At 33.4% G+C, this 14,507-nt stretch overlaps 1 protein-coding gene across 1 annotated transcript; it reads right to left on the reverse strand.

The window, feature by feature from the left end:
• Nucleotides 1-6,436: 6,436 nt before the first annotated feature.
• On the reverse strand, nucleotides 6,437-9,040 carry LOC136971581 (kelch-like protein 10). Its single transcript, XM_067266047.1, has 5 exons — nucleotides 8,010-9,040; nucleotides 7,767-7,936; nucleotides 7,195-7,303; nucleotides 6,790-7,122; nucleotides 6,437-6,730 (listed from the first exon to the last, which is right to left on the reverse strand). Exons 1-5 carry the CDS (start codon nucleotides 8,898-8,900, stop codon nucleotides 6,479-6,481), a joined length of 1,755 nt encoding a protein of 584 aa, XP_067122148.1. The 5' UTR covers nucleotides 8,901-9,040; the 3' UTR covers nucleotides 6,437-6,478.
• Nucleotides 9,041-14,507: the final 5,467 nt, after the last annotated feature.

Consider the following 14,507-nt stretch of genomic DNA (forward strand, 5'->3'; position numbering starts at 1 on the left):
CAATAATTCGGCAGTTCGTTTGTCTTTAATAATCAGATTATGAAGAAAAACTTCACACTCGCTGACTTCGTACTCGTTTGTATCCTTGCCCAATTTGCACAACTTGGCGTTACGCAATCATTGAAGCTACTGGGCACGGTTAAAAATTAAGACAGCATAAGCACAATTATTCCAGATATTACTGGTAAAGAATTTTGAGAGTCCTGCCACAAATAAGCTACGTATTGATTATTGACCACTTGTGACGTGCCATAACGAGCAAAAATTAAAAAAAAAAACTAATAAGTAGGTTTAAAATTAATAAATACAAATGTATTCTGACAGTTTATGAGTTAATTATACTTTCTATTTGCAAAATTTCCTCAACCTTAACGTAAAATAAAAAAAAAAAAAAAAGAGAAGTTTTAAGAAATTTGCGGGATTTCACGGGATATTTCCCGGGTTAAAAAAACAACCGGAATCCAGGGATCCCGTTTGAGAAACCCTAATAAAAAGAGATTTTATTATAATATTCTTTTGTAAAAGGAATTAAAACAATCATTTTTGCATTAGAAATTTACAATTCATATTACAATGGAAATATTTCTTAATTAATGCAAATTCTGTTTTCACAACAGTCGCAGGCCTAGGAGTGCTATTTACCCTTTGAAAAAGTGAGAAAAGTGAGTTGAAATACAGAAAAAAGTGAATAAAAAGTGAGTGCAATAGTGACAAAACAAAGTGAAAACACAGAAGGAAAACTCAGCAAAATAGCAGTAAAAATTGTTATTTTCTTTTTATTCTGTTATGGTTAAACACATTTTAAAAATTTCTGTATATACTGTAATATAGTAGCCACTCGTTATATCGCGTTTTTTTGGTCCCCCAAATTTTAAAAGCATTTGAGTCAATTAATTTTAAATTACCAATTGCCACTGAATTTTTATTTGCAACGAAATACGAGAAAGAGCTAAATATGCAGAACAGGTGGATAGATCGATTGTCATTTGTTTCCTTTTGATATAAAAGTCGTTTATTTATTAGTTTTAAGTACAGTCTCCTCATTTACAAGTTTCTGTGAATTCGAATTTCATACCTTTATGTGAATTAACGGTATTGCGTCAATTCACATAAGGGTGTGAAATTTCGAATTCACTGCATAATGTGTAAGGAAAAGATCTCTTTAATTCTGAACGAAAACTTTAAAATTTTTATACAGTAGTAACTTTATTTTGCTTTTTAGAGAATTTTTACTCTAATTTTATAAGTTTTGATGTTCTATTATATATTCAATGTTTATTTTTTTTAAATTTTCAATTACAGCATTTATAATTTTTATTGAAAAATATAAACTACACGAATTTCTAATAAGCGATTTATATAGTACTGTATAATAAAATCGCAATTGATGTTTTGTTTTTATATCGACAGTATTTGTCTTTCAATGTCATTGTTAAAGAAACAATAATGCTAAATGGGCGTTCATGGTTTCGATGTTTACGTAAACGTCAATTAATTCGAGATAACCTGCAAATAAAATTCAGGATTGAAAAACTAAGCTTATTTTATATCAGAAACACTTGCTGATGAAAGAATAGCGATTCCATAGCATGTATAATCTGTTCAGTAAAAGCCCAGAATTTTTATTACTCGGTTATATCGCGTTTTTTTTCTGTCTCCCCATAACCAGTGGCTTCTGTATTTCAAGTAAACCATGAATACTTGAAAAGTCTTTGGCTTCTGTAAATAATCAGTCATGAAAGATGATGTTCTTTTATTAAGATTATTCTGCATGTTATCGGCTTCCTTCTTTTTCGCTTCCTCTTGCTTTTGAACACTTAACACGCTGCTTGTACTTCATTCATGTTCTTGCTGTTAATAGCCTTCTCCAGTTTTTTTGTTTGCTGCTTCTAACAAAACTTGGACGGTCGCATGTATTTCATTTTCTTCTACATCTTTCTGGTTTAAACTCAGTTGCAGTTCCATAATCTTCATGTTACGAACAGTTTTCTTTTGTTGTTCTTCAAAACATTTTTGTGCTCTTTTTTCCGTTTCTCTTATTCTTTTAACTTCTTTTCATTTTTCAATCGTTCTTGATAATTTCTATGCACCGAGGAAGCTAACTTCAGTCGTCCTTTGTAATAGGTACAAGGTGTGGGCTTTGGTCATACATGTTCAGTCCCTCCTTAACAATCAAAAGTGAATTAAGCATTCTTTCCAACACTGATGCTCTATCAGGAGAAAGTGCCCGGCATAAAATTGATCCTCTCTTTCATGGGAACGGGAGTTTCGATGCTGATTTCACTAATTTGGCTATTCTCGAATATTTATCATTATCAGAAACTGTTTATTTTTTAATGCTTCGAGATATGTAAATATTGATTTCAAAATAAAATAATAAATCTGAAATAAATATACAGTACTCCAAATAATATAAGTAAAATAATATTTTATTAATGATTTCGTAAATAAAAAGGAACTTTTTCCTGCAGATGAATAAAAACAAACATCGTTGCAAAGTTGTTAACCTTTGGGAAGCTTGTGAAAATCTTTCTCACAAGCAATTACGTGTTGTACTTTTTACAACACTTCGAATATTTTAATTTCTTGATATTTGGTATATTTTATATGTAAATATGAATTTACATTTTCGTTTACTTTTTTAGTCTCTCAATGAATGCATAATTATAATCGGCATAAGATTAAAAAATGGATATTTCACAAGCAAAGTAATCACACATTTTATGAAAATAACACTTACTATATGGAATAATTATACTTGTAGTCAATTTAAACATACATTTATGGGAAGATGTAGATGTGATTTAACGTTAACAATATGCTATGAAATCATTAAAGTAATTTTATTAAACTCAAGTTTATGAAATTATTTAAAGTTAAATCAAGTAAAAAAAATATTTTTGTAAACGACAACTCCATAACCCGATTGTTAATTAAAACCAAATAATCTGCCAAATTATTGGGCTATAACCAGGATAACTGGTCAGAAACGAAATCTTTTTTAGTGGTAGGAGGTTACGCTACTATCTCGTGTTAATTTTAATAATTATATATTTTGAATTTAAAAGCGGCAGCAGTGTTGTCAGCTTGAGAGATTAATCCCTCTGCGTAATGTGTTTTCCCTGCAAAAGGACTTTAGTGATTTTCTTAGAAAACAGCCAAAACCGCAGGGATATTTAGAATACTTATTTTTAAACTCTGTAGAAGGAAATGCAATTCAGATAAGGTAGATTTTGGCGAATAATGAAAATATGGCATGAGTACATAACTTTACTCAACACTGGCTTCTGAATTTGTAATGAGAGGAATTTTTTAAGTGCATAAAAGGTTTTTTTAAATACGTTAAATAAATTTTTGTTTCCTATAACCTAACGACACTGAGCGAGCAGTTACAATTTTGAGTCTGCTCAGGGCCGCGTATTTTCTTCTAAAAAATTCTATTCCGATAGTCCGATAATTCGGCAATTCGTTTGGCTTTAAAATTATTTTTGGTTTGTCCCACATCTTAATTAAGCACGAGAAAATGACCAAAAAAGTGAGAAAAGTGAGAAAATGACCTGAAAAGTGAGAAAAGTGAGGATACTTCAGAAAAGTGAGTACAAGTGAAAAAAGTGAGCGACTCCGAGGCCTGCAGTCGCTCATTTTTCTTTACAGAATAGACAATTTCAAAGGATTGAAGAAGTGGCACACCTTGGGCCATGACGAGCCCGAGGATGGAGCCTGGTCTTCACCTCGTGTGATTCGGGTGCTTCCGAAAGATGCAGAGTAGTCACATACACCCGACGTCAAACGGGTGGTCGCGGTAACTCTGGACGACAGCGCCTCGTCTCTCGTCCGTTGTTTGGAGCGGCGATACCCCGAAATTCCGGAATGGATGGTCGAGACACGGTCACCTGAGACAAGACTTGACAGAAAAGAGTCCGAAGAAATGGTGGAAAAATTGGTCGAGCGTAAAAGACCTTGGTGGAAAAGGTTGTTTTGGTGCTGGAAAACATAAACCTTTTCTTTGCCGAGGCCTTCTTGCGCGGATTTCGACTTTTCACCGAATGTGACACGGCCACCCGGAAGTGACCTTTCACCAGAATACGACACTTTTACCCAGAATTGACCTTTCACAGACTATGACTTAACTTAATCGACCTGACTTTCCATCCGAATTTACGAAAGGATACTTTGACACTATTCCTCCACTTCGGTTAAAGTGCATAGCAGGGGTGGGCAAGCAAGAGTTCAGTGGGAGCCCAAATGTAGGTTTTGCAAAATGCATGGGAGCCGCAGTTCTGTACTGTCGTGGCGGATAGTATGGTAAGGCGCGCGATTTTATTATATAATATAAATATAATATAAAACATTTTTTTTAGTAAACATATTTTTACAAAATTATAAAAATAAAATTGTAAAAATAATTATATAAAACAGAAATTAACACCTTCAGCAAGAGCCGTATTTGCCCATGTCTGGCATAGAACATCGACAGTGAAGTCTATCGCAGCTAAAGTGACAAGAAAACATTTGTGTGATTTGTGTACAGACCAAAATTATAATTACTTCAACAATTAAATTTGTACATGGAATTTTCACGATTGTATATAAAGTTTTACACAGTAGACCCCCCTATAACACGGTAGATACGTTCCGTGTTATATGAATTCGTGTTGTACGAGTCACTTAAATACATGAGCCAATCACAGCCAATCACGTGTGCAGCTTAGGGGCTACGGCTGTTTGAAAGATTTTCTTCGATAAAGTTAATCGATTCTAGACTAATTTGACTCAAAATTTCCAAATCACGTATAATTTTTTGGGAATAATCCGTATAAACTATGCTATAAACAAAAAATTGTTGGATTACTTACCGAGTGTGCACCGTTCGAATACGCCATTGCCTAAGCTTGTTTTTGTCCCGGAGCAACTCGTCGAACGACGGATGCGTTTCCTGATAAGTTATTCTTTCTACGAAGAATTCGCTGAACTTTGGAGACATCATTAATAGAAATATAATTTTTATGGCCGTTGAATAATACTGTAAATGTTGTTTTCACAAGAACTGTATAAAAATTTATCAATACTTTCCCGCCTAAATTCTCCGTACATACGCGTGGCACTGGATGGCTGCAAGTAGTTCGGCTGCTAGTCCACTATTGGTCCAGATTCGACCAATCTTGTCGCGACACGAATCGGCGATGACGTTTTTCGGTGTTATACGAAACCTATCGCAATTTTTTCGCCGTGTTATAGGAAATCGTGTTATATGAACCCGTGTTATAGGGGGGTCTACTGTATTTAATAAAACTTATTAAATTCATATTAACTGTTTAAAGATTCGATATTTATCGAAATATTAAAATTGCGCATATTTAGATTAATAATAACGTCTCTATTAGAAATTAACAGCAATGACAGGTAACGAAAAGAGTAAAAATTCATAACGAAATAAAATATAATTTTATAAACTTCGAATTTTCTAGTGAAAAACATCGCATAAATATTGTGTATCAAAATCAATGTGAATGACATGTACCTGTACTTTTGGAAATAATTCATTTCATTCTGTTGATAGTGCCATACAGCAAAGGATTACTTCTCTCCACTAAAAATGAACAGAACCAACAAAAGCTATAATACACGATGCTTTAATTGGACGAACATTTTGAAAATTGTTTATTGTTTGTTTAATTAAGTTACGGAAACGCAACGCTTGGGCGATCCGCCTAGGGGAAATACCTTCCGGAAGGTCTTTAAAAAAAATCAAAGTATACGAGAGGTTACTTCAGTGAACGGCCATTTTATATTATGACCATTATCCAAGGTGGACAGCTGCTGTGTTGTCTTTATGTAATATTTACTCTATAACCAGAGCCAGCTCTAGAATTTATGCTGCCGAGGAAAAACACGCATTTGACGTCTTTATCCTTCTACGTAAAATAAAAAATATATTTTTTTTTTGAAATGCCATTCCAATTAGAAGTACCATACCTTGCTCCGTCGATTAATATTCAACTTCTATTAATATAAATAAACATAAAAAAAATATTTTAAAAAATAATACGCCTGAAAATTTTATATAAATTTATGAAAATCTTCCACCCTTGACATTTGTAGCCATGGATAGATGCCCAGTTTGTCCTTACGGTGCTGCCGGCCCTGTCTATGACCAGAAAGGTGTATGTGCTGTGCTCTTGCTATCTTCTTCCTTTTTTAATTCTTTCTACCAGTAGTCACTAAAAAGGCCTTTTTAGCAAGTCCATTATGGCTTCGGCAAGTCTACATTATGAGACAATCGGATGGTTAAAAATCTGTAATTTAGATTTTATTTTAAAGAGTCTTTACGAAATATCTCATTATTTGGAAAACTAAATAAATAAATAAAACATTTGGACTATATTTGTTTTGAAATATATTTATTTTTCTTTTCATAATTCAAAATTATTCGTAAAATTTAGAAAATTTATATTTGTTGTTTATTATTATGTGCTGATTAAAAATATTCTTGCGAAAAATCTGAAAAGTGTAATTTTGATTTTTTTCCAATAAAACTTTCATTTCTAGGTGGAATATAATCTTCAATGTTTGGAATATCTTTAAGCACACACGCATCCAGTGCTGATCTGTTCAGATTCATTTCTTTGACTTGAATCCATTGTTCTTTTTTCACGTCATAGCATTCCACGCTGGATACAGTAGTAATTCCATTAAAACCTCCCATAACAAAAATCAAATCTTCTAAAACCTTAACGAGAAACGATAGCTTTATAAAAATTTATACTAAGAATAGAATGTTTTACTTACCACGACTGCAAAATTGCTTCTGGCAGTACTCATATCTTCGAGAGTATACCACTTTTGTGTATAGGGATTATATACTTCTCCACTACACAGGCGAGAAATGCCATTGAATCCTCCAAAAACATAAAGATATCCGTTGTAGTTGATACAACAAACACCACATCTGCGGGTTTTCATGGAAGATATATTAGTCCATTGATTTGTGTCAGGATTATAGAATTCCGCACAACTTAGAAACTCGTTCCCATTAAAACCACCAACAATATACACACTTCCGCTTAATTCAGTAGCACTAGCATCACTTCTTTCATTATTCATCGGTGCGATCATCGTCCACTAAGAAATTAATATTACTACTTAGGACTATTTACTATGTCTACATTAAACTCCAACAAAAATTCCACTGACTTGATTTGTATCACAGTTGTATTTTTCTGCGGATCTAAGTCTCACTCGTCCGTTAAATCCACCTAAGGCATATATGTGTCTACCTACAGTGGCTACGCTGACATAACATCTAAAAATAAATATTTTTCTATTTTGTATTTACCATTAAAAATTAGAAACAGCTAAATTGGGCTGCAATTTAAAAAAAAAAAAAATTGTAGACCTATTAATTCCCATTGTCATCCATCCGTCTGTCTTTCCTTAATCTCGAGAACGGAGTTGAATAGATGAAACACGAGACCAGATATTGAACCCTTAGGGATAGAAGGCCCCGATTAACTGTATATGAACTTCCAATGCAACCCGGGAGTTATGCTATTTCAATTCAAAAATTTTCCCCTAAAAGGTGTTGTATAGGTGACTGGCACGACTCTATTGTTAAAGAAAAAGTATGATGTACAGGGACAAGACATTACTAATTCGAAGTGGAGAGCCTATACTTTAAATAAAATAAATTAAAAATATGATTGAAAATTGCAGCCCGGCATTGTGACGATGTCACGATAAATAATTGCTCGTTAAGTGATAATTACCTATGTGAATACATTGGTGCAATCTCTTGCCATTCCAATGTCAATATATCAAAACACCAGCACGTATTGAAGAACTCCACTCCATCGTATCCACCAATAATATATATATGGTTATCCATGACGGCGCATCTGTGATATGCCCTGGGTCCAGTTGGATCATCTATTGAAAGCTACAATATACAGTTTATATTAAACGCATATATATATATATTATTGTATATGAAATCAAAATTCTTATCTTACTAGCATCCAAGAATCCGTTTTGATATCGTAAGATTCCATGAGATTTATAGGAATATCTCCATTCCAACCACCAATTACAAAGAGTACTTCACGAGGCAATCTCGGTTTTTGAAGTTGAAGCTTACTTTTACTGTCATGCCCAATTTTCAAGTCGAACAAACATCTGATGGCTTCAATGATTATTCGACGACAGCTTTTGTCTTCAAATTTAACATATTTATTATTTTTAACTTTTGCGATGAAGTACTCCGGATTTATAAGACCAAATCGAACGCAACGCATTAATTGGTTTATATACTTGGAACGATTATCCGGGTCGTGATCGATCCATATTAAAACACCTTCCCAAACAGATTCTTCATGTTTTACATTCAATTCTTCCTTCTTTAAAATCGTTATTATTTCATCTAAAGAAATTTCCAAGTATCTTCTTTCTTTCTGTATATCGATAAAATTAATCATCAAATACTTGAGAGCTTTCGCTTCCATATGCCGGTAATTATACTGCTTGGCACATTTCCATATTACTATACAATTTTGATCGTTTATATTATCAATAAGAAATGCGCAGCATATATCTACTAATTTATTTATCAGAAATTTATTAGCAACTTTAATTAGTTGGAAAACATTCTGAAAATTGACAGCTTCATGAAAACTGCTTGGCATATAAGCAAAGTCAATAATCTTGCCCAACATATCTGCAGATATATTTGGAATAATTATCTCTGTTCTTCGTCGGATGTTGATGGGGCTGTTATACAAAGCTTCAAAATAAGGACTGCAAGTCACCATAATTATTCGATGTATCGGGAATTCTCTTCCCTCTTCAGTTTTCAAGATGCCATCGCAGACCGATCCGTAGTTTCTCATAACGTATAAGATTTCCATGGGTGTTTAATAATCAATAGAACGATGTAATGTTAGTGGATTCTTTTTCAGTGCCCACTGTAGGCTAACTGTGCCTTAAAGTGGTTGAATTCACAAATTTGGAATTCTGTCTATACGAAGAGTAACAATTCAATGAGAAAACAAATAATAGAAAATCAATTGTTATTTAATTAATTTTTTAAACGTAGTATTTAAATCTACACTCGTAACTAAAGACAGAAAATTTTAATTTACAATTAAATTACTAGTGTTTGAAATTTGAAAAATGTTTAATATTTTAATTTCATCTACAGTTTAACTTTCCAGATTCTTTCATCTTAAAAACGACAACTGTACGTTGGATTTTTTTAAACTTTCCGCCTACGGGTACTAAGATGGTCTTTTCTCCATACCATCGTGCCCACCATTAACCGAGTGGATAAAGCCACTGAACACTAGTTCTGTGATTTTATCCAGCTTAATTCTGAAGGTAGGGACGAGTTTTATAAAAAGTTGTAAATGCTAATATCTAGTAAAATCTTCATTCCAGTTGAAATATGACAAACGATTCCCCTTTATCTCGACCTTTCAAGTTCTGTTCTTTAACTGACGTAATACAGACATTTGAAAAGATTACCAGACAGATTTTCTAAAGCAGAGGTGGCCAACTCCAGGCCCGCCGGCTACTTTGTGCATTTGGAATGGCCCGCGTGGTGATGGAGCGAAAAAGAAAAATCAATTAAGAAAACAATACGAAATCCTTGGAATTAAAAAACATGACAAAGGACAAGTAATCGACATTAGCAGAAATTTAAAAACGAACAGTATTTGAATGACTTCTTTAAGGAAAGAAAAAGAAAGCGACAAATGAGACTACACGACTTTATCTCAAAAAACAAGAATTTCAGAAGAGCCAGGACCTTCATCACAAAAAACGAACTTTACATTTCTGTGTGTATGTTTTTATGTTATTTAACATATATTATCATGCAAATTTATATAAAATAACTTAAAATTAAAGTAAAATCTGTTTATTTTTGGTCGCGTGTTCCCCGTTCCCTATTTGCTCTGTGTTAAAGTGACCTCCCGAGTTAAGCGAGGTCTTGCTGTGATTGTGAGTATTATTTTCGTCTTCTGGACAATTTTTACAGGTCAAAAATTATAATATACGAAAGACTAAAATTGCAATGGGTTCAGTATGGCCTATTCTTTCAAGAGCTAAAATTAATTCTGCTTATATTTATGTAAAACTATTTCGTTCGATGATTACGTCTATATTACTTTATGCTACTCCTGTATGGGCAATTACTTATTATGATAAACTGGAAATTTTCTTTGCTTTATATCTTCGAAGAATTTTTGTTATATCATAAAATTCTAGCTTACATGTTACGTTTCAAATTTGGTGTCTCTAGAATAACTGTAATAATAATAAAAACAATAAACAATGGTAAATAATATAAGCGAAACTATACAATTTAAAGTGGAAGAAGAAGATAACATAGAATACAAGTTGAGTTATTTAGATATTACGATAAAACGAAGAGAAAATGAACTCGAGTTTGAAGTTTACAAAAAACCGTGCGCAATAAATACAACCATAAAATACAGCTCAAATATCCCTTTACTTATAAAAAGGAACATTTTTACCACGGAATACAAAAAAATCAGAAACAGAACAAGTAAAATAATTAATACGCAAAAAAATATACTGGAGCTAAAGAAAGAATTCATCTTAGATGGCTATCCGAGACGATTACTTGACGCATGGGAAAGAGAGCTTAACAATCCGGATATCACTATAAGTAAAAAAGAAAATTTAAAACTCCAATACGTTACGTTCCCATACATTAAAGGGCTATACGAAGAAATAAATAAAGAAACACAAAAAATTAATATCAAATTAGCACCCAAGTACGACAGACTATCGGCCAGAATCAAAGCTAGGCAAACTGTTAAAGAAGGAGCACAACCAATAGAAGAAATACGAAATATAGTTTACCAAATCCAATGTAATGTACGTACAGTACATGCAATACCAAAAAAGTTTATATAGGTGAAACAAAGAGACAAATGAAAATAAGACTCGAAGAGCACGTAACAGATCTTAAATATCGTAGAATTAATTCAGCGTTCCTCGAGCATTGCACGATAAACAGTTGTAACATTGATCAAAATAACATAAAAATTTTACATAAAGAACCTAAAGCATATAATAGGAAGTTTAAAGAAAGTGTCGAAATTTTTAAGAGTCAGAACAGAATTAATAAATACCCAGGCGTTAAGATAAATGGAAATTAACTAAAAAATATTATAAAACATATTATAAGAATTAATATACACCAAAACCTTCAATCATAGTCACAAAAATCCAACTCCGCATCAGTTAACCTCGGACACGAAAGAATATGCTAATGAGCACGACAGTTGAAGTGCTGTGAAGCAAGAATCGGATAGGATACGAACGAATAATTCAGACAGTTTAGTATTGATTAGTGCATTGTGAATTGTGGTTCCTGCGACCTTTTTAAGTTACCATGTACGGAAAGAATACTGATTTTAGTCGAAGTTTTAAAGTTAAAAAGTTTTTAAAACCAACGTTCTTAACATTAGTTGTAAAGTGCCATTGCCTGAAACATTGGTTGTAAAGTGTCATCGTCTTAATATTTAGTTGATTGAAGAGGGGCATATTAGGGTACAATTCTAGGCCCGAAACGAGCTACATACGCACGTAATGCTTGTCTTAACTAAATAACAGGGAGAAGAAAAGCCAAGCGATCGTCGAAAGCACAATATTGTGTTCGTAGTCAACCAAATAAAAACAATAGTTTCATTTTGGATTAGACTTTTAAAATTAGATGATAAAAGGTATGTTAAATTAGCTTATAATAAACTACAAATTGTGTTTGACGATGGATAATTCTACATATAATTGGTCGTTGGCGTTGAAAAATTAGCTAGATCGACACGGTTTCTCTTTCTTGTGGCTGTTTCAAAACAATAAACAATGGTAAATAATATAAGCGAAACTATACAATTTAAAGTGGAAGAAGAAGATAACATAGAACACAAGTTGAGTTATTTAGATATTACGATAAAACGAAGAGAAAATGAACTCGAGTTTGAAGTTTCAAGATCCTCATTTATAATAACTGAAAGCTATCGAATGTTAATTATAAGAATAAGTGTGTGCTGTAATCGAACCATACAAGAAGATTGGTCTTCGCTGGGGAAAAAACAAACATTTTCAATTATAACCTAGTGTTAAAACAACTTTTATGTTTGAGGATTGTTTGTTTATGGATATAAACTATCATGTAAAATGTTTAATGCTGCAAATGCGATGTGGTCAAAATTATATTCTATATTTAAAAATAAATAATTATATCCCGATTTCCCGGAAACCGTTCACCTTTTTCCGGGAATCCCGGGACAAGCAAAAGACCGGAAAATGAGAAACCCCAATCCATACATACAGATAAAGTCTCAAGTATTTCGCATAATTTGACGTCTCAAATTCCCGAATCCAAAAATGTAAAAGTCATGGAAGGAGACATTTTTTGACTGATCACCATACTTTCCGTCTGTTGTACACAGTGTCCATAAAGTCCGTGTGCAATTTTAAAAATTTATAACTATTAGTATTTGTAATAGAGGAATTATATAAAATGTATTGGAAATAAGAAAATCTATATTTTTTACTGTTTTATCGTATTTCATTGTTTCCACATGTCCACCACCTTTAGTTATACAAAGTGTAGCTAACACGATTTTGTAAAAACATTTTCCAATTAATTTGCAGTAATGCTTGAAATCACATTAGTTATTTTAGGTTTCAAGTCTTCTAAGGATCACGCTTTGGTTGCATACACTATTGTTTTTACATGTTCCATAAAAAAATGTAATAGAGTCCGGTGTAGCGACCGTAGAGGCCAGGAAAATGGACCACCTCTTTAGATCCATTATTAAATAATTTTACGTAAAACTAGGTACATTACGGTTTCTAATAGTTTTTACAGATTTTTTTCTATCGCAAATACTAATACAGTAGTAATACATTTTTTAAATTGCACACGGACTTTATCGACACTCTGTGTACAGAGGAGCTGGGAAAGTAAAAGTAATGTGCCAATAATATGCGAATAAAATAAATTTCTTTGAAGTGTAACAATAATTGTTATATATGAAAAATGAATTTTCTCACGTATAGTCCGTTTTGAAAATTGTCATGGTACGCCACTGGCATGGATCTGGTTTTATGTATACAAAGTACAGGTATACCTCGCCTTAGGTCGGTAATTGGTTCCAGGAGAGCCGACATAAGTCGAATTTACTTGTTACAAGGCTAAACCACAAATTACCATTCCCAGTTCTGTATTTTATTTATAAATGCATTTTTAATAATATATGGTTAATAAGAATCTATTTTAAGCTTACAAACAAATAAATTTTAGTTTTTAATATAGTACAGAAAAAAGTAACCTAAATTTACGAATACATGTACAGTACGTACACTACATACTTGTAAAGCCCTGGTCACACTATGCGATTTCCAGCCGCGCGGGCGACTGCAACCGCAACGGCTGTTCCCGTTAACTAGTAATCCCCCCTCGAAAACCGGCGCGACTGCAACCGCAACTAGAAACAAAAAGTTTGTTCTACTCTTGACGGTTGCAAATGCGCATCCAATCAGAAAACGTCTTTGTGCCACGTCATACTTTGTGTTCTTTATTTGTCAATGTTAGGAAGTTGTGAAGATGACCTCTTTACCCCTGTAATCGTCGTGCCCTCTCTACTGCTATGTGGGGGTGAGTGGAGTTCTGGGAACTCTGTCAAGGGGTAGTGTCTTTGTTACCCCGGGTTGTTACTTTTAGTTTAGTTGTAACGTGTGTTGTGTTATAAACGTGCATTCCTTCTTTTAGTCCGCTCTTTCTTTGTCTCAGCTCGACACCACCCTTTCGTTATATCCACATTCTGACATGGTAGCAGAGAGTGGTTAATTTAAGGGTTTGATGATCGAGGCTTACCATATGAAAAGGATCTAATTGGAGATTCAAGTAAGTGATATATACTTGTTTGCTACGAAAGGCATAACCCGTTTGAACAACGAACAACGAACAACGCCATGAATAGTGTGGGGACACAGCATGTAGATAAACTCGATGATGGCAACTACGAATCGTGGAAGTTACAAATGCGGAGTATACTTGTTTGTAATGAACTTTGGTCGTATGTAAATGGATCCACAGAAAAACCAGACGCTGATCCTGGACGAATAGATTGGCAAACAAGAGATGAAAAGGCTTTAGCATTAATCTTACTAGGCGTTAAGCAGAACCAGTTGAGCCACGTAAAGAAGGCAGAAACTTCCAAAGAAGCATGGGATGAATTGGAAAGAATACATAAATCGAAAGGTCCAATGAAAAAGGCAGTACTATACAAACAGCTTTATCAGATGAAAAAGGGAACTGAACAATCAATGTCGAGACATGTAAGTGAATTTATGGAAAAAGCTGAACAATTAGAAGAAGCGGGTATCCCAATTCCAAGTGAGTTACTATCTATAATGTTACTAAATTCATTGCCCGATGAATACGAGACATTTCGAATTGCCATTGAGTCCAGAGA

Source organism: Centruroides vittatus, unplaced genomic scaffold, assembly GCF_030686945.1.
Source record: "Centruroides vittatus isolate TY-2023 unplaced genomic scaffold, ASM3068694v2 contig_2604, whole genome shotgun sequence".
Lineage (NCBI taxonomy): Eukaryota > Metazoa > Arthropoda > Arachnida > Scorpiones > Buthidae > Centruroides > Centruroides vittatus.